At 34.0% G+C, this 26,931-nt stretch overlaps 2 protein-coding genes across 7 annotated transcripts in view; one reads left to right on the top strand and one right to left on the bottom strand.

The window, feature by feature from the left end:
• Positions 1-6,519, bottom strand: part of CEP290 (centrosomal protein 290) — a 90,605-nt gene extending 84,086 nt beyond the window's left edge. For all 5 annotated transcript variants that reach the window (XM_064376908.1, XM_064376910.1, XM_064376909.1 and 2 more), the window contains exons 1-6: positions 6,345-6,519; positions 5,647-5,775; positions 5,412-5,489; positions 4,155-4,224; positions 3,808-3,854; positions 1,307-1,450 (exon numbers count right to left, since the gene is read on the bottom strand). In XM_064376908.1, the coding sequence (XP_064232978.1) occupies positions 1,307-1,450; positions 3,808-3,854; positions 4,155-4,224; positions 5,412-5,489; positions 5,647-5,748 (441 nt within the window). In that variant the 5' untranslated portion in view covers positions 5,749-5,775; positions 6,345-6,519. The remainder of the gene's footprint in view (positions 1-1,306; positions 1,451-3,807; positions 3,855-4,154; positions 4,225-5,411; positions 5,490-5,646; positions 5,776-6,344) is intronic.
• Positions 6,520-6,775: 256 nt separating this feature from the next.
• The window catches only part of TMTC3 (transmembrane O-mannosyltransferase targeting cadherins 3), a 52,096-nt gene continuing 31,940 nt past the window's right edge, over positions 6,776-26,931 (top strand). Inside the window, exons 1-6 of one of the 2 annotated variants that reach the window (XM_012469371.3) lie at positions 6,776-6,841; positions 12,832-13,048; positions 17,717-17,935; positions 18,718-18,817; positions 24,606-24,721; positions 25,163-25,335. In XM_012469371.3, the coding sequence (XP_012324794.2) occupies positions 12,860-13,048; positions 17,717-17,935; positions 18,718-18,817; positions 24,606-24,721; positions 25,163-25,335 (797 nt within the window). In that variant the 5' untranslated portion in view covers positions 6,776-6,841; positions 12,832-12,859. Of the gene's footprint in view, positions 6,932-12,831; positions 13,049-17,716; positions 17,936-18,717; positions 18,818-24,605; positions 24,722-25,162; positions 25,336-26,931 lie in introns of both variants that reach the window. The other variant, XM_012469370.3, reaches the window with a different exon arrangement.

Here is a 26,931-nt window from a genome sequence, read left to right as displayed (position 1 = left end):
TTTTTATGATTCTTTAAAATTTTGGAGTAAAACAGATACCTGTAAGGAATTTGTAAGGAATAGTTTTCCTTACTAATCAATTTATGATAAATGCTCTTATTGTTATTGTTGTTTGAGACAGAGTCTCGTTTCTGTCGCCCAGGCTAGAGTGCAGTGGTGCAATCTCGGCTCACTGCAACCTCTGCCTCCTGGGTTCAAGCAATTCTCCTGCCTCAGCCACCCAAGCAGCTGGGATTACAGGCACTCCCCACTAGGTCTGGCTAATTTTTTTTGTATTTTTAGTGGAGACGGGGTTTTTGCCATGTTGGCCAGGCTGGTTTCGAACTCTGGGTCTCGAGATAGATTCTCTTAAATAGCATATCATTGTTTTCTTAAAATGTACGACCCTCTATTTCTGAGAGAACAATGGACAAAATGAAATAAACAGAATATAACACAATAATGACCTAAAGGACACAAAGGTAAAAACTGTTTCTGAGTATAAGAGACAGGACAGTTACCACATGTAGGCACCAAATTTTACTAAGTTTACTAACAGCTGAGGTGACATAAAAAACAAATAAATGTTAAATAGAAACGTTAATAAATAAATAAAACATTAAATAGGAAGCTGAGGTAAAATAGGAAATTTTCTTCAAGAAAATACAAGTTTATCTGCAAAAAACTTTTTTCCCAAAACTAAATTCAAGCGAACACTGCAAGAATTATTAGTTTACAACAAGGAATAACATGAGCTAATAAAAACTATGTATTAAACATGTTATTTTAAATATGATTGATAAAATGCTGACATTAACACTTTTCAAAAACAGTATATATATGTATATATATCTCACATAAAAAGATACAACCAAAAACAAGAAATTTAATTAAACATTATTGAATGTATCATCAAAAGATTCATTTCCATATCTACTAATCATATAAATACATTGAAATAAACAAATATAACTTTTATGCAAAATAAACTATGATACTAAGATCACTTCTTTATGTAAGTCTATTAGTTTCTGGACACTAATCTTCCAGACAAAAGTATCAATTTTAGGTAATAAGTGTGATATATCCTGAGAAAAATATACCTCCAAATATACAGAATTAATCTTCAAGTCATATTCACTAGAATTACCTGTTACATTATATTTTAAAATTTGTGATGACAAAATGAACAGTTATAAAATCTTAGAGATAAGTGTACATCATTCCTCAAATATAACATAAATACAAAAATTGATATTGTTACCAATAATTATAAAAAGCCAGGTAACTTGAACAGTGAAGATTCATGGAAAAAAAAGTGCTTTACTTGCTCATTAACTTTCTTCTCCTTCTCCAACTCCTTTTCCATGTCCTCCAATTCTCTATCTTTTTGTTCTAATTGCTTTTCAAGTTGGCGAATTTCATCACGTAAAAACCGAGTATCCCGTCCACCTGCAGACCGCTGAGCCATCTCAAAGTAATAAACCCACAGTATAAATTAATCCCCTTATATTTTGAAGTTCAAATGATTCAACAATAAGCAACTTATCTTGACTTTAAATTTTCATTATATTTCAGTGCACATATTTAAAATCATATTAAGAATCTTTTTTTTTTAAATTTAACTTACCTAAGCTTTAGTTCACAGCTAGTAAGTCCTTAAACTTCTCCTGAGCCACCCAAAGCTACAAAGAATTGACTATTAATCATTCTGTTGTAACCACCGGCCAACAGGTACCAGACTAACGGCAAAGGTCCTGAGCCACAGAGATCTGGAACTTGTGTACGAACCATCAGAATCTCTGCCACTGTTAGTGAAGCTTAGTGCCTTAACCTGCCCTTTCTCTCATATCACGGACTATTTAGACCAGTGCTATCCAACAGGACTTTCTAGGATAATGGACACGCTCTCTGTGCTGTTCAGTTCAGTAGCCACTTGCTACATGTAGCTATGTTTGGGTATTTGAAGTGTGGCTACTGCAACTGAAGAACTAAATTTTTCATTTTAATTTTAACAAATATAAATATAAATAGCTAGTGTTAGTGCCACCTTATTGAACAACTCAGGTTTCATTTATCTTTAAGATTTGTAGTCAACTAAATCCATTTTACTTCCTATTCTTGTTAATTTAGGTCATGTCCCAGAACATCAAATCATCTGGTCATCTAACCTGTCTCACATTTTATCTCTTCACCTTAGAGTTCTGTTTTTCCTCTACCTTAATCAAATTTTTCACACTCTTTTTCTCCTTCAAAAAGCATTCCCTGGTGCTAAAGTCCTCTTCCAAGATAAATTCCAAGATAAATATTTCACATCCTCAGATTATTTACTGAATCATCCTTTCCATCTCCTTGCCTTAGCTGCAATTTGGATCCTGTAGGATACTAATGCCCTTGGAACTCTTTCAGTTGGAAGGTGCTCATTCTTTCACAGCCCATATACATTAGCGTCAGGAGAAGGTGTTGGTACTTCTAGGTTTACTCTACCCTGCAACTTCATGTGATCATTCCTATCATTCCTCCATCATCCTATAAAAACCTCAGCTGCTTTCTCACAAGATATCCAGCTCTCCATCTTTACCTACTCATGGTAGCAGCAAACCACCAACTTCCCAGTCACTCTGCAAAATGCACTGGGAATTTAAGCATGTGCCTCACAGACGTTCATCAAATCCCCACCTAAGCAATTTCCACATAACTTTTGTTCTAGTCTATTTTTTTTTCTTGTTTCTTGAATTCACTATTGTCTCTTACTCCCACACCAACATCAGATCCTTGTCCAACCAGAAACATTCTTTCAATTATTCCCACTATGCCTGTCCTTTGACCTCACAGGACACTAATCCCTCAACTTCTCCCTCTTTATCCCTACCCTTCTGCCCACCCAACCCCAATCTTGACTTTCTTATCTATTCAGTTAAGACTTCATAATCATCACTTCAACCACTTTCCTACCAATATCTTCAACTGTCCTACTCTTCTATTATATAGCAGTTGCCTAGCTAAACACTAACACAGAATTGATTCAACTCCATAATTAATTTAATCAGTATTTATTGAAAGTGCTTGGCATTTTTCCAGGAGCTGGATATACAATCAAAAATAACAAGTCATCCAAGTTCAGAGAATTAACAAGTAAAAGAATCAGGACTAGAACTCAAATCTGTCTTACTCCAGATCCCCAACTCTCCAGTCTTTTCTACATTATATTTCAAATTTTATCTGATTTTCTTAAAATGTGACCACACCATCTCCCACTCTTTCTAACAGATGACATCATCACCAACCTCTCAACTTCCAGGCACTATGCCTACAAACATAAAGGCTTCTACATACATCCACTCTTCCTCCCCTCATCTACTCTTCCTCCTCTCCTAACATAAGGAAAAGGGTATTCCTCCTTTCAAAGGCTGATCCATTTATATTACATTCCTACCTTTTCAGGAATCTGAATTTAGTTCCTCAACAATACATTTATATTTTAGCCCTCAGCTTTGTAAAAAATTACTTCTATAAAACGCTTTGGTCACTATTCCTCAAATGCCCACCCACCCTCCACCTCAGTTACTAGTAAACTTTCTAGGTATTTCCCAAGACTGCAAGCTCCATCTAGCAGTTAACTGTTTTAATTTCATTCACAACTGTATGCTCAATCCTTAGTACAATATAAGGCACATAATAGGCATGGAGAATATATACTGAATAAACAAATAAACATGATTACTATCATCCTTATAACTTTTCCAGCCAATAATAATTTTAAAATTTGAAAACAATGCAAAATAAAATTTATGACAATTACATCCTGGGAAATACAAAAAGACATACCTCCAGTTCATTTTCCAGTTTCATTACTTTAGTTTTTAATTGATTTTCTGTTTTTTTTAAAAAAAAAAGACAAATGTTTTCATTCATTAGCTACCACAAAACAAACTTTTAAATAAATCTGAATAACAAAATTAATTCTTTTAAAAGATTCCATCATGATTATAAGGTATCAAAAAGAATTATATGGCAGATCCATAAAATAGGAGTCTAGAATTGCTTATTATTAAATAAATGTTATATATTAAAATAAACTATATACATCTTATGGAATAAATTTAATTTTCTACAGCTTAATGAACAAATGGAATTTATTATTTAACACCATAAACTTTTTCCAAGGTGCTTACCAAATTTTGCTTGTTCTTCTCCAGCTTTTTCTACTTCTTCCAAAGCCAGCTCTACTTCTTGAGCTTTCATCTAAACATTAAAAAAAGGTTATTTCAATATGCCTTTATACTAGAATGTAAGCACTGAAAACAAAAATTTTATTTATTATGATTCTTATTGTCGGCAATGGCTGGTAAATGGCGATTTTCAGTAAATATTTGTTGAATAAATACATAATTTTTCTTTCTTATTTTTTTTTCGTAGAGACGAAGTTTCACTGTATTATTCACTGTATTATGCAGGCCAGTCTCAAACTCCTAGGCTCAAGCAATTCTCCTGCCTTGGCCACACAAAGTGCTGGGATTACAGGCATGAGCAACCATGCCAGGCAACTTTCTTACTTAAGATTACAATTTCTAGATTTTTAATAGCATGAAATACTCCATTTTATCTCAAGTCCTCAAGTCTTACATCCAGTTATGTAACATCTCCCTTTGTAATTTTTTCCACTACTTTTTTTTCTGTTCCAATTGCTATTATTCTAACACATAATTTCATGTTTAAACTCCTCTAGAATGTGATGTCTACACAGTTCCAATATCCTTCTATTTGTCATATATAATATATTGTTTTGCCTTCCTAAGGCATATTTTTATACCTATCAACTGTGGTTCAAAAACGTTGTCTTCTCAATTGTTGATAGCATAAAATATATCCTTAAGGCCCTCAACAGCCTATCTCAAAGTACCTACCCAAGATTTGTTTTCTCTTCAGCCTGCTACAAACTTGTTGCACCTTGTTTTCTCAAAAGTAAAGAATAAGCATATTTCCTATTCTCAATATTTGCTTATGGTAACCAACAGCTCTAGAATTCCCTTACTATCTTACCACTGCATTGCCTTCCACTTAACTAAAACTACTCCTCAGTCTTCATTCTTTGCGAAGTTTTTCAACACCTCTTAAATCACTTCCCCTCTTAACAAATCCCTATAAGCAGTCATTGTCTGCATTTGTCATTTGGACCTCAGGATATATTTCCCTATATAATTTTTCAATATACTCATTCTGTTTCCCCTACACACCCTTTTAGAAACTTTAAGTAGAAACTAGCAATGTTTTACACACTACAGTTCTTAAGCCACATTTAAATATATTGCATTTTTGAATGGTGATGTAGATATTACCAAGTATTTTCACAAAGATTACCTTATATAAGAAAAGATTTTTATAGTTCCTCTAACAGCCAAACCTACCATTAAAACCTACTATATACAAACCTTCATTAGTGACTGAGTAATTCTGAAAAGGTGTATCACATTTTCTTGTTTTTCATTGTTTAGCTCATTTACTTCCACCTAAGTAAACAGAAAAGCAACTGTTTTATATTTTGTAACCTTTAAGCAAAATATAAGAACTCTTCCAGATTGTGACTACAGTTGTCCCTGCAAAAAATACTTTATTAATAAACTAATCATAAGTTAATATACATATTATTATTGATCAATTATACACCTTAGATAAGGAAATCAATAAATTATCTGCCAGTTCTTCTTGACGGGGCAAATCATCTGGATCAACTTTCATTATTTCTTTCCAGTTTATATTAGGTGGCATCTTGAATTCTTTCACTGTGCTCCACCTCTGTAACAAAACAGGTGGAAATTAGCATTTTCAGGGTACACAGCATTGTTGGTTTTCTAGTAGTTTACATTTTTTGCAGATTATGTCATTACAACTTTCTGATATTAGCAAAGAGCTATGCCTTAGCCTCAACACAGACAAGTGGGCAAAATAGCCTTGGTCAAAATTATAGCAGTCGGCACCAACTGTCAGAGAGTGTACCGGCTAAATAAAATGTGACGGCTTCCTTGCTAAAACTAATCGAAGTTAGGACTAAGATTCTGGATCCCCTCCTCCACACCCCCTACCCTCAACGCGCGCGAACACCCTAATCGTGCCAAGGGCGAGGGTCTGTGGAAGGCTGACAATGGAGAAGCAGAATTGGGGGTAAAAAAAAAAAAAAAAAGGCGAACATTAACAATTGCAATGAGTTAAGTTGTGCGGGAGATACAGGAACCGAAGCAAGGTAGAAGGATTGCGGACCCGAGGCTGGAAGGGGCGGGGTAGCTACGCTGTGGCACAGGGGCCCGGAGGCTAAAGAACCTGAGCTTGGAGCGACTCGCTGCTCCTGCTTACAAGGATCCACCCACCTAGACCAAGCCTGACAACCAGCGGAGGTCCCTCACTATCGCAACCACTAGGTTGGACCCGGCCGCAGGCCCTGACAGATCCCTATCGCAGTTCCACGCGGACTCTGGGTCCCGCCAAAGGTTTCCAAGCTAGTCAAAGCGGCAGCGGCTGCTAGGCGACACCATCCCCTACTCCGCCAAGGCCAGAATAAGACCCCGGATGCAAGGAGAGCCTACAGTTCACGACCATGAGTGATGCTTTACGATTAGATTCTCCGTCGGAGGCCCATGAGTGGCTGTTCAGGACGCCGAGAAGGCATGGAACGAGGACTACAAATCCCAGACTGCAGTTCTGCCTGAGGCTTGTGCATGCTGGGAGCTGAAGTCCCTGGGAAGAGGAGGTAAGGCGCTCCCGGCATGCAATGCGGAAGGCTGCGACTGTACCGGGGCGGCGGAGAAAGACCGAGAGGCGGGAGGCGCAGCGGCTGAGGCGCTTAGAAGCTGGTGGCCTGAACGAGGTAGACCATGACTGTGGCTTTAGTGGCGTCACTCGCTGGGCCGCTTTCCTGAGGTTTTCCTAAGCCATTGCCTGTCGGAATCGCTCCCAGGTGAAGTCGAACTGTCGGTCCACGGATAGGGAGGAGTTGAGGGGAGCAGTCCCGGGTTACAGAAGCTTCTGCTATTGGGGCCGTAGGGCCTGGCCCCATTCTGAAAAAGCGGGAACACTCCGCCTTCTCTTCAGGCGTTTGCAAGCGGCGTCCAGGGCCTTCTGTAAGAAGGGGAAAAAAAAGTTTTAGCCTTGTTTGGTATCAGAATCTGTCTCGGTAGTTAGAGTGAGAGCCGCGCCGCCGTGATCCTGTTTGGGGGCGAGCCAACAGTTGACAAGAGATTATGGCATCTTCTGACCCCGGCCGCCTTACCTGTAGTACAATTCCCTTGGCGGATGGTGGGGCTTGAAGGTTGTGGAGCTAATATGAAGTGAAGGCTCCAGAGTAGAGATGTTAGTACTTGTCCGGGTCACTGCCAGGGTGGAGAGAGAAGGGACCCAAGGACTCACCTGTACTGTTGTTGTCACTTGCTTGGTTACCTAGGGTGCCGTCCATGAAAGCGCCTTCTCTGGTGTTTTCCATTCTTACTCGAGCAAGTTTTGCTCATCCCTCTGCTCACAGCCATGCTGGAGTATGATACACTTCTAGCTAACTTTCCTAAGAAGCTGTAGACTTAAAACTAAATGACATTTCCAACTATCTGGACAAGTGCTTCTTATCTATACCTTTATTTTAAACGCTGCTTTAAAAAAAAAATACAAGACAATAAATTTTCCTTTTGAAGATAAGTAATGAGTGTCTTTTTAAACCACCAATTTGAGTAAAATAAGTAGCTCAGCACAAAGTAAAAAATTACTGGTTTTGTGAGATAAACTTTAAAGACAGATTTATAGGAACAATTTTACTACTTTTCTGAAAAATTATAGCCAAATACTATTCATAATCTTGTTTATTCTTCATTACAATCCAGTGAAATAGGTACTTACATTGTCTTCATTTTCTGTCTAAGTTAAGAAACTGAGTACTCTAACTTAAATAACGTGATTGAACACAGATCTCTCTGGCTGGAGGACATATTCTTAACTTCTATACTACCTCCTCACACATTCTGGGAAACCAGTATTTGTAAAATACTTGTTTTTCAATCATGCTTTTTTTATTAAATATTATCATGTTTTAATTTTATAAGTGTTTACTTGATAATTTGAATTAAATAGTCCTCATATTCAGTGTTTTTAATTCATAATTTAACATGAGATAGTGTTTCTGGAAAGGGGTCCGATCCAGACCCCTGGAGAGGGTTCTTGGATCTGGCCAAGAGAAAATTGGAGGTGCATCCATAGAGTAAAGCAAAAGCAAGTTTATTAGGAAAGAAAAGGAATAAATAATGGCTACTCCATAGGCAGAGAAGCAGCCTGCGCTGTTAGACTAAGGATTCTTATAGTTATTTCTTGATTATATGCTAAACAAGGGGTGGATTATTCATGAGTTTTCTGGGAAGAGAGTGGCCAATTCCTAGATCTGAGGGTTCCTAACCTTTTTAGACCACATAGGGTAACTTCTTGACGTTGCCATGGCATCTGTAAACTGATATAGAGCTGGTGGGAGTGCCTTTTAGCATGCTAATACATTATAATAATTATTGTATAATAAGCAGTGATAATGACCAGAGGTCCCACTTTTCTCGCCATCTTGGTTTTGGTGGAATTTGACTGGCTTCTTTACTACATGCTGTTTTTATCAGCAAGGTCTTTATGACTTTATGAGACCCCCATCTCATCCTGTGACTTAGAATGCCTGACATCCTGGGAATGAAGCCCAGTAGGTCTCAGCCTTATTTCACCCAGCCCCTATTCAAGATGTAATTGCTCTGTTTCAAATACCTCTGACAATGGTAGGAATGAAATTTAATAGTTATTGAGCATATGTCATGTGATACACTGTGCATACTACTGCATGTTTATTGTCATAGAAGAAATACACCACACTTACTACTGCATGTTTATTTTCGTAATAGCAATCCGTCCTTTTTACTATAACACCTCGTTTTTCTTCTTGTTTTTCATTCATTATAACTTTCTTTTATGTATTCACTTACAAGTTTTGTTTTGTTTGTCTGTATTACTCTTTTCTACCTTTACTTCCACCACTCTGTTGCTCATAGTCATAAACTCAAGGTGCCTGGTCTCTAATGGTAAGTTTTATTCTACTTTTTCAGAAGTGAGAACAAGTTCATAAAAGTTAAGTAATTTCCTAATAATTGATGGAGCTAAGATTGTAGCCTAGATCTCAGTGACAATCATAACTAAAAGCAAAATCTTATCTAAATTTTATTCTTTAACTCATTCTAACAATATTTTTTATCGTGTTCCCTGTGCTAGGCACTGGGGATACAGCAGTGAACAAGTCAGCTGTGACTTGAACAAGTCAACTAAGTTTTCATGCGTTGTGGCCTGTTTGTCCCTAACTGTGAATTGGGAAATTTAACTCAAGTTCTAGTTCAGTAACTAACTGTATGTTTTTGAGGAAAACTGCCAAAACTCTATTATTTTTCACCAGATTTTCTGCATGAGTCAGATTTCATTAAGAATTGGGACTTCCCTGACAATTTTATAAGTGGCCACTTGTCTGGACCTGCCTTCTTTCTGCCCTGGACTTTTGTGAACAGTTTTATCTGATCAAAATCACTTCACAAGAAAGCCTCACCTTTTATAATAATGCTTATTTTTGTACTCTGTAGCAATGAATTTATATTCCTTAGATGTTACTTTTAATTCCTTTTTGCTGACTTATCAAGAAAATTCGTAGTAGCTTACTTCAATCTCTAAAATAAAGCATGGCCATTTTGTATCCATTACGTATCCTAAACATTTTGTTTTGCCTTATTTTCATGGACAGGAGTGAGTATGCAACAAGCAGACACTTGCCTTCCTTCAACATGAGGAACTGGAAAGATTAGTAGGGAGTTTGTAAATACAGACTTTGCAGGCCAAAGTTTTACAAAATTTAAACAAAATAGTTTGCTGTTCCTGTAAAAGATGGTTTAATGTTAATGAAATTGAGAGGACTTCCTCACTTTCCCAAGAAATTAAACTAAGAAGACTTTTCTGACTAAATATTTCCAGATTCATATAATTTTTTTTCTGTAGGTTTATTGTTTGTACAGTTTTACAATTAAATTATTACAAGAAGTGAACACATATACAATTTTGGTGCAGGGATTGTTTTTAGTTTTATATATCTATAGTGTAGCTCATGGGTAGTCTTTGTAAACCAAAAAGTAAGACGGGTCTCAATCAACTTAGAAGTTTATTTTGCTAAGGTTAGGGACATGCCCAAAAGAAATAAACACTGAATCACTGAAACAGTCTGTAGTCTCTTCATTTCTCTAAGATGATTTTGACGGCTTCAGTATTTAAAGGGGAAAAATCCAATGGAGGGAAAAAAGGGTAAATATGGTAATCCATCCACATGTTGCAAGAGAATAGGAGCAGATGGGGAATAAATATTATGTATTTTTGTGGGGTAGTAAATCAGCATTTTACATAAGATAAGGTTAACGTAAAGTAGCTACCTGTGAAGATATTTAACATTTTATTTGCGGCTATCTGCTTAAGAACAAAAGGAGAGACAGTTTCTTGCATGACTCAGCTTTCAGCCTATTTTTTTTCTTTAGGCATAATGAATTGGGATTCCAAGTTTTATTTTCCTTTCACATTTCCAATTGCACTTGGACTTTGTGCACATATATAGTAACATCCCATTTTTGTAAGCAAACAGAAATCAGTCATCCCATCCACTTAAACTGTGCATCTGTGAGTCTGCTTCTGTGCCTAGGAAAAACCAGAAGTTCTCACAACTAACACGAATAGCGTATTACATGTTTACAATAACGGCCCCAGTGAACCATGTCCCCCTCTATCTATCCCTTTGTGTAAATCTCTCCCTTACCCGCAACCTCTACTTTGCAGGTGAGTTTTGGAGGTAACCTAAGATGACTACACAACTGAGCTCATGACATGCTCTCTCTCCCTCTCTCTTATACTATGCTCCTTTGGGGAGTCTTAAAAATTCTGTTATCTTGGTCCTTTTATAACTTTCCCCATGATTCAGGATGTACCTTGCTTGAATAATAATTTTAAAAATATGCATTAAATAGAGCCTTATGAAGAGCTTGTGTAATGAATCTTGCCCTCCTATTGTCTTGAGATCATCATTTAAGAAGCCCAAGCTAACCTATTAGAAGATATGATAATAAGTAGCAGAGACTAGCTTTCAAAGCTGAGAAATCTATCCTTTAAAAGCCATCCAGCCCTAGTCAACCCACGGGATAACTATAAGCACGTGAGTGACCCCAGGCACAACTAACAGAAGAACCAAATACATACATACCTATATATTTGTATATATGTATCAAATAAAGATATTTATATTGAAGAATTGAATTAATTTGAATGCATTCATTTTTAAGTACTTCAGATGCCTAACTTAACAAGGAAAACTTTCTCAATAAAGAATGGCTTAAGTTTAGGAAATAAAACTATAGCCAATCCCAAGTTCTTATAAAAATTCCAATACTATTTGGAATGTTTAGCTAAATTATACTTTTCAACTATAGTTATAAATCTATAAATTACTTAGTAGTTTATTATACATATTATTATATATTTTAAAATTATAGTTACACAGCTACTATATCAGTCTCCAGGATGTCAGATTCTCTTAAAGGTTGCAGTTAACTCTAAAAAACTCAGATGTCTAATTTAATATTGTGTTTATTCATATTATTATATATTTTTAAATTATAGTTATGCAGCTCATTTGCCAAAGTCTCCAGGATGTCAGATTCTCTTAAACATTGCAAGTACTCTAAAAATTAGATACCTAAGTTATTCCCAAATATACTTTAAAGGTTTATTACCAAAAATACTTTAAAGCATTGAAACCACAGGTTTAATTTACTTTTTTTCTTTTATTAGTTTCAAACTTTACTGTGGTTAGAACATTTAACCAAACAACAGTTTGTCACCCAAAGTGAATTGATGTTAGCAAGTCAGTGGTCTGAGATTACTTATGGGAAGAGGGTTTCTGACTTGTACACAAAACTTGATTTTTACCTACCCAAAGATAGATATCCTGAGTTGATTCATTAGGTTTTTCTAAATTATAACATGTATATATAGCTGTTTTATATTGGATCCCATTTCCTGATTTTTGTATCTTTGTTTCTTAATATACTGTCTCATTTTACTAGTGTACCTTCTCTCCTAGTTTCTTGAAAAGGAACATCAGCAGTAAATTGTTTGAGACATTAAATGATTTATGTTTTTATTCTACTTTCTCACCTGGGAAATTTAGATTTATTAATACAGAATTTTAGTTTAGAAATCATTATTTCTCAGAAATTTGAAGCATTACTCTTTATTATTTTGGAAGGGAATTTTGTTTCATTTCTAGCTTATAGCATTTTTGGTGAAAAAAAATGACTTTTGATTCCTGATTATTATTAGAACATTTTTTATTTCCAGAAGCTTTTAGAATCCTGTTTGTTTTCAGTGTTGTAAAATTTTACAGAATTTTGTGCCCAGTAGAAGAGGGATAGAGGGTCTCAACCTAAAACACATAGACAGGCTTTTACTTAACCTTTATTTTCATTATGCTGCCTTTGTTCTCACTTGTGTCCCTGTTATCATAGATCCTATGTTTTAAATAATCCACAAAGGAAATCTCCAGTCTTCTGCCTTGGCATAGTAGAGAAGATTACTTGGCTTTATCCAGTTAGAGAGGGAAGTGAGTTTCAACATGGTAATTCACTTATACTTCTTAGAAGTGGATGGCGTTTTAGCTGAGCTTTTCTCTGGAGAATTAATATGCAATTACTTATCCACCTACTAAAATTAAACTTACTTCAAATAAATATATTGCTTATTTTATTTTATCTTCATGATTTTTTTTTCCAGTTTTTGTCCAGAAGTGCTTGTAGAAAACATGGCTGATATTAACCTCAAAGAAATAACCTTAATAGTAGGTGTGGTTACTGCCTGCTATTGGAACAGCCTTTTTTGTGGTTTTGTTTTTGATGATGTTTCAGCAATACTGGATAACAAAGACCTGCATCCATCTACACCTTTAAAAACTTTATTTCAAAATGACTTCTGGGGAACCCCCATGTCTGAGGTAAGTAATTACTTGTATATTATTTGTTCATGTCTCAGATTCTGAAATATTTTGGTATTACTTCTGATTCTTTATCAACATTATCATCATAGTAATTACAGATTTTTTGCCCTAAAATTTTTATATGAGACATAATATATAGGTAATAAATTGAACAGGAAGTTAAGGATGATGTTATCTTCTTTAAAGCAGAATACTTGATTATTTTGGCTGTGTACCTTGACTTCTGTTTTTTTTTTTATTATTTTAACTTTTAGATACTGGGTTACATATGCAGGTTTGTTATGTGGGTATACTGTGTGATGCTGAGGTTTGGGGTACAGATTTTTCACCCAGACTGTGTATAGCACCCAATAGATAGTTTTGACTTAACTTCTTAAAAATAATATGTATGTGTGAAAACCAAAGGTATAGGAGAGCAATAGGTGTACTACAAGACTATTTCTTGCTAATTGACTTTATTTCTTTTTTTTTCTGTCTTATGAGTAAGGCAAAAGAGATGTGATCTATTTCAGCATTTTAAAATACATCAACTTCAATATAAACACATAAGACTTTAAGGGTAAAAATAGTAAGTGCACATATTGCCAATTTCTCTTGCAGAAAAAGTAGTTTTCAAAAATTTTAAATCTTGTCTTACCTCTTACATAATAGTTATTTAGATTTTATATTGAGAACCCAAAAATTTAGTTCAATAATTTAATATTTTATTCATCTATTTGGTTCATTTTTATGAGGGTATTTTTACTGTTTTGAAGGTCACTATTAAACTGTGATTAAACCCTTGTCAGCCTGAGATCATATAGATAGGGTTCTAATTTTAGTTCTGTTATGTATTAGCTGTGTGAAACAGGTGAGAATACATTTTTTAGATGAAAGTCATTTTCCTGACCTGTAAAAGACTTTAAGAATAAATAAACGAATTACTTTATGTATCTACAATGCATGGCACATAGATACTGACTAAATTGTTGAAACGTAACATGTAAATACTCTGTAATATTAATAGTTTGTTCCTGGGTCATTGTGGCCTCTTTTCCCAGTCCCCAAATTTGGAAGCCTCTCAAGGTTAGGGATGGAATCTTTCATTCCTCTGATCACAAGCACATAATAATTATTTTTGTCTTATTTAGTAGGAAGACCTTATTTGCCTTTTTGTTCACCCAATTCTAGCTTTTGAAAAAAAAAAAATCTTTTGATAATAAAGGGAAAATATGGCCCTACTATACATTATTCTAGACAGCTTATTCTCCTCTACCCCTACTTTTGATCCCCAGAGACCCTCAGAAGTATATGTCCATTCCCTCAATTTATGCTAGTATCTGTTGTGATTTTAGTCATAATGTTGAGGTTTTGAACTGATAGTTTAGCTGGCCAGATTAAATGGTCTCATTTTCTATGTTAGGCTATTCTTGTATTGCTAAAAAAAAATACTTGAGATAGGATAATTTGTTAAAAAAAAAAAAAAAAGAGGTTTTATTGGCTCAGGGTTCTACCGCTGTACAAGAAGCATAGCAGCATCTGCTTCTGGGGAGGCCTCAAGAAGCTTCCAGTCATGGTGGAGGGTGAAGTGGGAGCAGGCATTTCACATGGCAGAAGTAGGAGCAAGAGAGCAAAGTGGGAGGTGCTACGCATTTTTACACAGCCAGATCTCACAAGAACTCATTATAGTGAATACATTACTAAGGGGGGTGGTGCTAAACCATTCATAAGAAATCCACCACCCTGATCCAATCATTTCCCACCAGGCCCCACTTCCAATATTGGGGATTATATTTTGATATGAGATTTGAGCAGTGACACACATACATATTGTGTACTATGGTGTCAGTGATCCATTTAGTGATTTTCTTAGCTTTGCAGACTGAAAATGTGATTTTGTTCAGAGAGCCCATAAGCAAACAGACTAAGAAAAAGACTCATAATATGCTCTGACAGAATGGATGGGCAAACTAGAATAACAGTTTATTAAAAGTGAAGAGTGTAATTTCCTTGTATTTTCTGATGGGCATATTCTTTCCCTGTAGGCAAATGTGACATTAGGGGAAAATTATTCTAGATAGTTCTTAGGTGTCATAGGTTTTATGATAAGCCTGGAATGAATGAGCATTTTCAAAGATCTGATTGTTGATGTCATCAAGTAATGATAGCTTAAGGTACATATGTCCACACATATCTTACAGGAATTTTTGTGCTAATGTAGGTCTTAAAAAACACATTTTGGGCTTAGGACATGCTCCTAAGCCATCTGAATACTGCCATATTAAGGGTCTTTGGACTCCTATGAACCTCTCTGTGTTTAGATTATGTCTTTAGTGGGCTTATTCTATAGATATGTAATAGTCTGTTTATTGATAGTTCACTGGATTACAACCCTGACTGCCATATTAGAATCTGCCTGGGGCGTTTAAACAATAAAAACATATTTCTAAGGTTCTATTCAAACCTGCTATTTCAGATAATCTCAGAGTGGGATGTCAGTATCATTATTTTTGTCTTATTTTGTATGTTTGTGTGTTTAGTTGTTGTTTTGTGTGGGAGGGAGGGTGAGGCTTTTTGTTTTAAGTCATCCAGGTGATTATTTGGTTTATCCATAGCTGAAGGCCAGGGGGCTGTAATGAGCCACCTTCTCTGGCATTTGGGCTATAAAGTACCTTGTGTTAAGGTAACCTCTGCAGATATTCTATCACATTATGATTTTGCCATTCCTTTATTGCGATTCATATTAACAGGGAACTGTTAGCTTATTCATTCATTATACTGTCGTGTATTTTTATTGCCAACTAATATCATGGATAATTAAGTTTTTCTTTAATTTGCCTGAAAGTAGTAATGATCTGAATTGTTTGATTCATAGTGGCCCTAGGTGTTTTCACAAAGTAAACTTGATATCTAATAGGCTGATGATTATTTGTCACAGTGGAATCTTAGATTCTTAATGAATTATGTGAATAATTAGTTATGTTAATAATTGGTCTATTAGTTGATCATCACCTATAGTATATGTATATCTAATAAACCTAACTGAACAATTACGTATACTGCAATTCAAAATACATATTTCCTTCTACTTTCTGACTACATCCTTTCACCTAGAATATTCCATTATTGCCACAGTGACATTTCAGATACTTAAAAGGGTTTCTAGAGTCCTTTTCTACTTTCTGGTACAAATCATATCAATTCAATACAGTGCCTTAAAAATAGCTTTGTGTCCCTGAGATGAAATTTGAAGGATGTAGAGGAATTAGGCAAGCAGGAAAGAACATTCTAAGTAGATAGAACATCATGGAGTATATATTCAGTACAGAGATACTAAAATGTTCCTAATTTCAAGATGGGAAAGATTTATTCTTTGTGTTTCCTAATGTTCCCTAGTAAGGATAAACAGGCTTCAGTCTATACTTGTGTGCCAGGGAGTTACAGCAAAATATGATAAGAAGTAGAAGAGCAAAGAAGCTGAGTATGGATGCCTGTATTAGTCTGTTTTGCATTACTGTAAAGGAATACCTGGTAATTTATAAGGAAAAGATGTTTATTTGGCTCATGGATCTGTACACTGTACAAACATGGCATCATTATCTGCTTGGCTTTTGATGAGGCCTTGAAAGTTTTACTCCCTGTAAAAGGTGAAGGGGGAGCAGATGTATCTCATGGTGAGAGACGGAGCAAAAGAGAGGGGAGGAGGTTCCAGGCTCTTTTTAGCAACCAGCTCTCACATGAACTCATTACAGTGGAGAAAACACCAACCTGTTCATAAAGGACCACCCCCAATGACCCAAACATCTCCCACCAGGCCCAACAATCAACATTTCAACCTCCTCACATTTCAGCATGAGATATGGAGGGGGACAAACATACAAATGGTATCACTGCCCTTTGTATGAAACTACAAAAAATAGCTTGATTAGTATTTTATACATATTTGAACTGTGTGTTTTATTATTAAATCTGATTTGATTTTGTCTTATGGAAAGAAATATTTCTTATTAAATGTAACATAGTTTAAAAAGGAAGTCAGTACTTCACATGAAATTTGATTTATTGCCAAAGGAGAATGAATACCCAAAGAAAGGTGTCTATTTTCATATTCTAAGAAAGTTTTTGCTCTTGTATTACTCTTTGTAATTTGGGAATTTCTAGTTTAATATATTCAATTTTATACATTATGGAGATGTTTTTCATAAAACAACTAGACAGTACCTTTTTGAGCCATCGCTATTTTAATTGAACTGATAGGTATTCTGTTCTTCTATTTCTTTTTGAAGTTCTAGCCAGTAGTTTCATAAACTTTTGTGTTGCTAATAGATAGGGAGGCAGATTTTGGAGAGAATCCTGTGCTCCAGCTTGACCAATGCTGGCATTGTCTTACTATTTTTAAAAATTGTTATATTGAAGAGGAATTAATCAAATGTCCTTTTACTGTTAATTCTCTGACCACTGTATATAGAGGAGGAAATTACCTTGTTTGTGGATTAAGGAAATAGAAAAACTCAGATTATAAAACTATCTTCAATTTTTGTTTTACTCTTAGGACATTTCATATTTTATTGTTATTTCTCAGTAAAATGTAGTTATTAATATCTTTAATAGTAAATGCAATGATGAGCTTTTGTACCCTGTTGGACCAAGGTACTTTAATAATCACCGATTGTTTTTTCCTTTTAGGAGAGAAGCCACAAGTCTTATCGTCCCTTAACAGTATTGACATTTCGCTTAAATTATTTGTTAAGTGAACTAAAACCAATGTCATATCATCTCCTGAATATGATTTTTCATGCTGTGGTTAGTGTGATATTTCTCAAAGTGTGCAAACTTTTTCTGGACAACAAGAGTAGTGTGATTGCTTCTTTACTTTTTGCAGTGCACCCAGTACACACAGAAGCAGTAAGTAAAACTATGAATTGACTTTTTTTTTCTTTTTTCTTCCTTTTTTATTTTTTTTTTCAAATCCTGCAGTGATTATAATGGTATATATTTTTAAGAAAAAAAAAATTAACCCTGACTTTAATCCAAATATTTGAAGACTCTTAAATTTGTACGGTTAATTCTTAACTTTCTAGTACACAAAGTCTAACTTCCTACTGTGTAAAATATTTAAATTAATTTTTGAAACAAACATTTTTTCATTCAAGAACATAAAAATCTGTTTAGAAACATATATATGAATACAGTTCTTTGCTCACTTTTTTTAATGAATACTAATTTAAAAGGACTTTTTAAAGTTTATTGTCTTTTTAAACTTTAGTTTTCAGATTTATTATGGGATATAACTTTTTTAATTCGTGATACCTTTGTATGTTAACACTCATATTTTAAGAAAATATGTAAGGACTTAAATTCTAGATATTGTACCATATTTAAGTGGTTACCATTGGAGAAAGCTAGATAAAGAGTACACAGAATTTCTACTAGTTTTGAAACTTCTTGTAAGTCTTATTATTATTCAAGGTTAAGTTAAAAAATAATTAAAAACTGTTAGATTCACTAATAAATTTCTATTTATGTAAGATACACAAATTCACCACCTGAGGGCACCCAAAGAATGTTTAAGAAACAGAAGTGTGCACTTGAAAGATTACAGATATTAAACTGTTTTTACTAGTATATATAGTAATTTTTCAAGATATTTTTTATTAATATGAAGCCCCTTCCTTTTTCCTTTCTAGGTAACAGGAGTTGTAGGAAGAGCAGAACTTTTGTCATCTATCTTTTTTCTAGCAGCTTTTTTGTCATATACCAGATCAAAAGGACCAGACAATTCCATAGGTAAGTGTCTAACATTTTATTTTTTTTTTAATAGCACTAAAACTTGATCAAGGAATTTTTATTTACTCCAAGTTCTTCTTATAATACATTATATTCCACACTTGGGATTTATGTTTATGTATTGTTTTACTTTAGCATGTATGAAAATATGAAATATGTAACATTGCTGGTATTTAAGAAGTTTGTGTATAGCTTATATTTTTATCATGAGCTAATAGATTTTGTATATTCTAATTTTAAAATCCAAGTAACCTTAGAATAGAGGAGTTTTAGAGTTAGTTCTAGTTCTTTCTTCTGTTATCTATAAATGATATAGGTATCACCATTTCAATTGTCTTTCAGTAAACAACACCCAGTAGACTGATATTGTTTAGGCAAGGTTAAAAGCCTGCTAGAGTATAATTTTTATTGTGTGTTGATCATAACTATTTATTGACCTCTTACCTTGTGACCACCTACCCTGAAACTTCTTCATATATGTTAGCTCATTAGTCTTAATGATGTCTGCCATTGTCAAAAAACAAGTTCCAGGCAATAAAAATGATTTTTACAGTGTGGGCACAGTGGGCACAAACCTTTGTTTGATTCCCCTTAAAGTTTAAGTTCTTGGGGCGGAGGGGGGATTTTCTCACTGTAGTTCCAAGGTACCCATGACAGGAAGCTTAGTTTTATGTGTGGAAACTGAGTTTGAAGAAACACATGATTTAGCCAAACATCTAGAGTGTTCTGGATTTGTAATGTAAGTAGGTTTGCCTCTTGCTGTTCTGCATAATGCCTTCTTAAAAGCAGTTTGAGTGGCAGCCTAGCATAGTAGTTAAAAGCATGGACTAAAAAGTCTGGTTTCAAATTCTAGCTCCACTGTTTATTTACTGGCTCCATTCACTGTAATACATCAGGAGATTAACCTCTCTGTGCTTTCATTACTTTATCTGTTAAATGTGCATAATAATAGTCCCCTCAGGCACCTAGAAATAGAAATTCCATTTGACCCAGCAATCCCATTACTGAGTATATATCCAAAGGATTATAAATCATTCTACTATAAGGACATATGCACATGAATGTTCGTTGCAGCACTGTTTACAATAGCAAAGACTTGGAACCAACCCAAATGACCATCAATGATAGACTGGACAGGGAAAATGTGGCACATATACACCATGAAATACTATGCAGCTGTGAAAAACAATGAGTTCGTGTCCTTTGTAGGGACATGGATGAACCTGGAAACCATCATCCTTAGCAAACTGACACAAGAACAGAAAATGAAACTCCGCATGTTCTTACTCATAGGCGAGTGTTGAACAATGAGAACACATGGACACAGGGAGGGGAGCATCACACACTGGGGTCTGTCGGGGGGAAACTAGGGGAGGAACAGTGGGGAGTGGGGAGTTGGGGAGGGATAACATGGGGAGAAATGCCAAATAGAGGTGATGGGGAGGAAGGCAGCAAACCACACTGCCATGTGTGTACCTATGCAACAATCTTACATGTTCTTCATGTGTTAAAAAAATTCAGCATGCTTCATATTTTTTAGGGGTACATGGTGTTTTAAAAATAAAGAAATGTAAAAAAATAATAATAAAATAAAAATAATATTAATAATAATAGTCCCCTGCCTGTGCAGTGCATCATGCAGTAAGAAGTAGTTTAGTAACTAATATGGAATTGCAAGCCAATATCCTCTTTAAGTACCATCTTCACCAAAGCCCGAATGGTAAACTTAGAAAATATTGTGGCCTGCAGGATTATAATCAGGCTCTTGATTACCTGTCTAATCATATCTTCTGCCATTCTTGCCTAGCTCTCTTCACTATAGCTAGATAGACCTTCTTGCTGTTCTTAAAAAGGCAGAGCACCCACCTTTATACCTGCATTTCCCTTTATTGAATTTTCTTCTCTTAGATCTTTATGTAGTCTCATTTATATACTACTTTGTATTATCAGTCCTCAGCTTAAGTATTTCTGTCTTAGAAAAGCCTTCCCTGTTCTAACTGAAATAGCGTTTTACCATATCATATCTTTTGTTCCAAATACCTGTACTTGGTGCTTTTTAATGATTTCTTATTCTTCACAATTCTGATATCTTGCCTGATTTTTTAAAAAATTACTTACTTGAAATTCTTGATCTGTCTCTTTAATTCTGATTTAGTAGTATATGTTAATTTGTTCTCTCTGCTTGATGATTGTTGTACCCTTCAGATATTTAGTTATTTTGGCTTGTGAGCTCAAACCACATATTCTTCTAAAGTTATAAAGCACTGTGCCTGTTTAAAGGAAAAGGCCAGGGTTATTCTTTGTTCGCCCTGTGATTCTGAAGGGATGAAAGCAATTATAAACCAGGATCTAAAGTTCCACTTTCCGCAGAGCTACTGTGGATCACTGTTGTTCCTGCCAGTGCTACTAGGCACACTCTGTGGTTTCTTTAAGAGAATCAGCATTAAGAGGCCAGTCCACTATTTCTCTGAGTTTAAGTGGTAACTATGTAGCAATTACTACCTAGGAGTGATTGGTTTTTTTGTACCTTTAAAAAAATATATACCTCTTACTCCATCAAGACTTCTAAAGTGCTCTGATTTTTACCTCTGTAACACCCACTAACCATTGTAGCTGTATATTTCTTCAGTAATGGAGCAGGTAGTGATCTATCCAAAGTAGTCAGGAGAGGATAGAACAAAAGATTAAGAAAAAATTCTTACTCTTGTCTTCTGCTTTAAATGTAATTTCTCATAGCACTCGCAGAACTACACATGTTTAGTATAACCTCGAAATGCTAAGGAGTATTTTTTTTTTTGTCTTTTTACAAAAACGAAAACAAAAGGGTCTTAGAAACCATTTTTCCCTCTCACTTACCTTTTTCTAGGGTTGATTTTTGAGGTGAAGCTAGTTCACCGTTTGACTGAAACAAAAACAGAATAATGTTGTTTTCTATACCTTTAATTTACATTTCTGAAAATACTCATTTCTAGCCTGAAAATAGATAGTTTACATTTTTCTTTTGTTTATTGTTTTCTCACAATAGAATGTGACCTTCATTAGGGTATGTAACTTTTTCTCCATTTTTTGATCTTCATTTCCTAGAATGATTCCTAATTTACAGTAGGTGTTTAGTATGTGTATTTTGAAGAAATAAGTGAATGATATATTTTAAATTCTAATTGAAAAAATACTAAAACCTACCTTGGACCTCTCTTTATCCTCTTAACCACTAGGATGCTTTGTACTCAGTAATTTTACTGTTGAAGCCACAGTTTCCACATCATTCTATTCCCTGTTGTATCTAGTGTACACTGTCCTATACAAAGGTTTTCAAGTTGTAATTATTTATAATCACTTTAATTTCTATATTATTCATGTCTCATACCCTTTTTGTAAGCATGATCATCCAATCTCAAGGCCTTTACACTTGATTTTTTATTTCTTTAGGTTTCTGCTTAAATATCCACTTAAATGTCATCAGTAGCACCACTCATCTTTCCCAGTGGTGCTATTTTTATTTCCCTTCATCCTCTTTTTTTCTCTATAACACTTACACTTTGTCACCATTTGACAAAGCATATTATTACTTGTTTGATTGTCATCTCTCTTCCCTATACCCTTGAAATGTAGTAGATACTTAAAATAACTGTTTGAATAAGTGATTGCTGAAGATATGTTTCTTTTACATATATAGAGTCAATTTAGAAGCCTGTAGTTTGAAATGGAAATGGATCTAAGTGTCCTTAACTTATTTACCAGGTGTACTTATTTTGGACAAAATCACATGTGGTAACTTTAACCACAGAGATCTGATTATAAAATCAAAGTGTTTATATTTATATAGTAATATAGTCACTAGAGGTTGAAGAACTGAAGTGATTGGTTTCAGTAAGGCATTTGCGTTTATTACTCTTAGTTGCTGAGATGGAATTCAGGGTTATAAAGGTTAAGTGTTTGCTTTTTCTTCCTTGGCATAGAAATACAAATTACTAAGAGGCTCTGAATTTAAAATCAGAAGAACCATGTTAAAGTCTTGGTCTCCTTATTCTTTGTTACTTTTTTTTTTTTAAAGATCTAAAATTCTTTCCTCATCTTAAAATTAGGTATGATTACATTGTGTTCTCACTCCACAGAGTGATTTTAAGATTCGGTGAAATAATGTATGCTAAACTAGCTATATAAACTGTTTAAAATACCTGCTTTCTTTCAAGGCCATTATTTCCCACGAGTTTTTATGTAGATCTACGCATCCATTCATACTATTCTCTATATCCTTCATTTACCTAGCTTACTCTCGTCCCTATTTCTTTATTCGTGTGTCCACCTTTCGCAGTTTTTTCATGTCCTGTATATCCTTCAAAGTCCACATGAGGTCCATTCTGTTTTGTAAATAACCATCTTCTGATTTCTTCTTCTATGAATTTATTATTGAATTTAGCATTTTGTAGTATAATATATTAGTATTGATGATTTTGGCCTAATAAGATAAGATTTTTTTTTTTTTAGTATTATTATACTTAGTATCCACACCAGTTTCATGGGTTTGGCTTTTTTCATTTATTTCTTTGTTTTTGGTTCTTTTTTCTTAGAGTAATTTTAGTCTGTAGAGTGCTTTGAAAACAATTTCAGAAGTAGGTGAATTTCTATATTAAGCCCAATGACAAAAGAAAAAGTATTCAGTTCATGAATTCTGTTCTTGTTTATATTTAGATGTAAGTCAATTATTTGAATTTTTGCTTTAGTTAATATTCTTAATAAAATCTGAGGTTATACAGTCATACTACCAGATATTTTTTTTAACTGGAAAAGAAATAGAGGTTGTTTTTTCATAAGAAAACTGAAGCTCAGGAAAGTTGCCCAAACTCACAAGCAAGTTAGTAGTAGGTACAGAATTACTTTCGCAGTTCATTACTCTTTAATCAAATTACTGCTACATGGTAGGCATTTATTTAATGTCGATGAAGTACGTTTTTCATTTAAATAGAACTTATAGTCTGTTGCAAATTTTTTGAAGCATAGTTTTGATTTAAGTGCCTGTTGTTAACCACTTTGATTTTAATTTTTATAAGAATGAGATGGACACAGTGGCTCAAGCTGGAATCCCAGCATGGTGGGAGGATGGCTTGAGGCCAAGAGTTTGAGACCAATCTTAGCAGCACAGCAAGATCCTGTCTCTACAGAAATTTAAAAAAATATAGCCAGATGTGGTGACACATGCCTATAGTCCTATTTGGGAGGCTGAGGCAGAAGGATTGCCTGAACATCAGAATTCAAGGCTGTAGTGAACTATGCTCATACCATTGTACTTTACTCCAGCCTGAGTGACAGAGTGAGACCCTTTCTAAAGAGAGAGAGAGAGAGAGAGAGAGAGAGAGAATGGTACCCTACTTTTCCCAATAATTGTAAATTTTCAGTTTTTAATAATTTATCAATTTAATAAAGTATAAAGATGTATGTCATAATTTCAGGAATTTGTCTTCATTTCAAATTGATAGCTCATTAATTGTGACACTCAAATCTGTAAATTTCTCTTCTCCAAATTCACCACCCTTTGTTTTAAAAGTTAGTATTTGATTAAATAATTTTTCTCTCTGTAAAAAATTTTCAGTTCAAATTATACATGTTGCTATTTTGCTTTGAATGTATAAAGCAAAAATTATAAAATTTAAATATATTTAAAAGTATATAGTATTTATTAATGGGAAATAGCACTCATATGGGTATGGAACCACAAGTAAAGTTTAAAATATCTTTTTTTGATATTATAAAATTGTTTTCTAAGTTTTTATCTTTTCTCAAACTGCAGTATGGACTCCAGTTGCATTGACAGTGTTTTTAGTGGCTGTTGCAACATTGTGTAAAGAACAAGGAATAACAGTTGTGGGAATTTGCTGTGTGTATGAAGTGTTTATTGCCCAGGGGGTAAGCAAAAATATCAATATATGAATTTTCTTGTTGATGTCTTTTATCCTAGTAGATTAGATTTTATTTAGTTTCTAAATGTATCATTACATACATTGGTGTGTTTACCAATAATAACACCAGAAATCATGTTTTATTCTCATACCTACTGAATATTACTTAACATTTTATGACACTTTCAGTGTTTTAATAACTGTATTTTAAGTTTCAATAATGGAATCATTAGGCAGTTTGGAAAAGTATGCAGTAATACTATATAGTACAATTTATTGTTGGGTAAGACTATTGAGCTCAGTTGTATTTGTTATTAGCATCACACATTCTTCCATATTAATTTTATAATTATAATTGTATCTAATCTTGCAACAGAAAGTACTACAGTATTGAAAACATTGTGGTATATTGTTATTTGTTGCTTATAACATTTCTTTTCTTTTTCAGTATACTTTGCCATTATTATGTACTACAGCTGGACAGTTTCTCCGTGGAAAGGGTAGTATTCCATTTTCTATGCTGCAGACACTAGTAAAACTCATTGTCTTGATGTTCAGTACATTATTACTTGTTGTGATTAGAGTCCAGGTTATTCAATCCCAACTTCCAGTATTCACCAGGTATGACATTCTGGTTCTTTATTTTCTCCATTTTTTTTAAACTTTCGATTTTAAGTGATCATAAATGTTCCAGAAAGTATTTTATTTACTTTGTTTTCTAACAGTTTTAGTAAGATATAATTAACATATTTTAAACTGCATATATTTAAGTTTTATAGATTGGTAAATTTTGACATGTATGCCCCCACAATAAAGATAATGAATGACCCATCCCAAACTGGTTAAGTGTTAAGGTTAGTGTTGATTTAGTCTCCTATATACTCAGTGATTTTTGTCTACTCATTCTGTCAGTTATTGAGAGAACAATGTTGAAATCTCTGGCTATACTTGTAGATTTCGCTATTTCTTCTTGCACTTCTATCGGTTTTTGTTTTATGTGTTTTTGAAGCTCTGCTATTAAGTGCGTAAACAATTAGGATTCTCAGGTTATGTTGAGGAACTGATCCCTTTGTAATTATTAAATGAGTTTCATCCCTAGTAATAGTCTTTACTCAGAAATTCACTTTGTCTTATCCCACCTATCTTTCCTTAGGTGTTATGTGGTATATCTTTTTCTATCTTTTTACTTTTTATCTGTGCTTTTATTTATAAACAGGATTTCTTGTTGTGTGCATACAATTGGGTCTTCTTTTGTTGTTCTGTTGGATAATCTCACTTTTAAATGGGATATGTCATCGATTTGTATTTAATATAACTTTTAAATGGGATTTGTATTTAGTCTTACTTTTAAATGGGATATGTCATTGATTTGTATTTAATATGATTATTGATACACAGTTTGATGGAAATCTGTCATCTTGCTAAAATTGTTTTCTCTTTGTCCAATCTATTCTTTGTTCCCTTCCTTTTTCCTCTCTTTCCACCTTCCTTTGGATCCTTTTTTAATATTTCATTTTATCTCCTTGTTGGCTTATTAGCTATAAATCTTCATGTTGTTTTAGAATTGCTTTAGGGTTTTAGAATACATCCTCTGCTTATCACAGTTTACCTTCAAGGAATATTCTAATTTCGAATATATACATATATATATTTATATATTATAAAATATATATATAATAGCATATAAAGCATAAATATATATAATATGCATTTTATGTATGTAAAAACTTAGCTTTTGTGCAGTTTGCATATGTTTTCCTTGAACATACATTGCATTAAACTGTTGTCTTGAAATAATTTAAATAATGAAAAAGTATTTTACATTAACCTTGGAGTTACCATTTCCAATGTTTTTTATTCCTTTGTTAGATAGGATTTTTATCTGGTATTATTTTTCCTTTTTCCTGAAGGACTTTCTTTAGCACTTCTTGATTAAAAGTACCTGGTTTTGAAAGATATTTTCTCTGGGTAGAGAATTCTACACTGACTTTTTCATTCCATATTCTGAAAATGTAAACCTACTGGCTTCTGGCTTGTATTGTTTTCAGTGGCAAAACCTCTTTCATCCTTATGTTTATGTTAATGTATGTTATGTGTATTTTTTCTCTATGCTTATTTTTAATATTTTCTCTTTACTATTGTTTCTTATATATTTATGTTTCTTATGCTTAGGTTAACTGAGCTTCTTGAAAACCATAGGTTTTAATGTGTAAATTT

This window comes from Aotus nancymaae, unplaced genomic scaffold (genome assembly GCF_030222135.1).
Source record: "Aotus nancymaae isolate 86718 unplaced genomic scaffold, 86718_ANA_hifiasm-v0.15.2.pri h1tg000016l, whole genome shotgun sequence".
Lineage (NCBI taxonomy): Eukaryota > Metazoa > Chordata > Mammalia > Primates > Aotidae > Aotus > Aotus nancymaae.
This window is presented reverse-complemented; position numbering and strand designations above follow the sequence as displayed.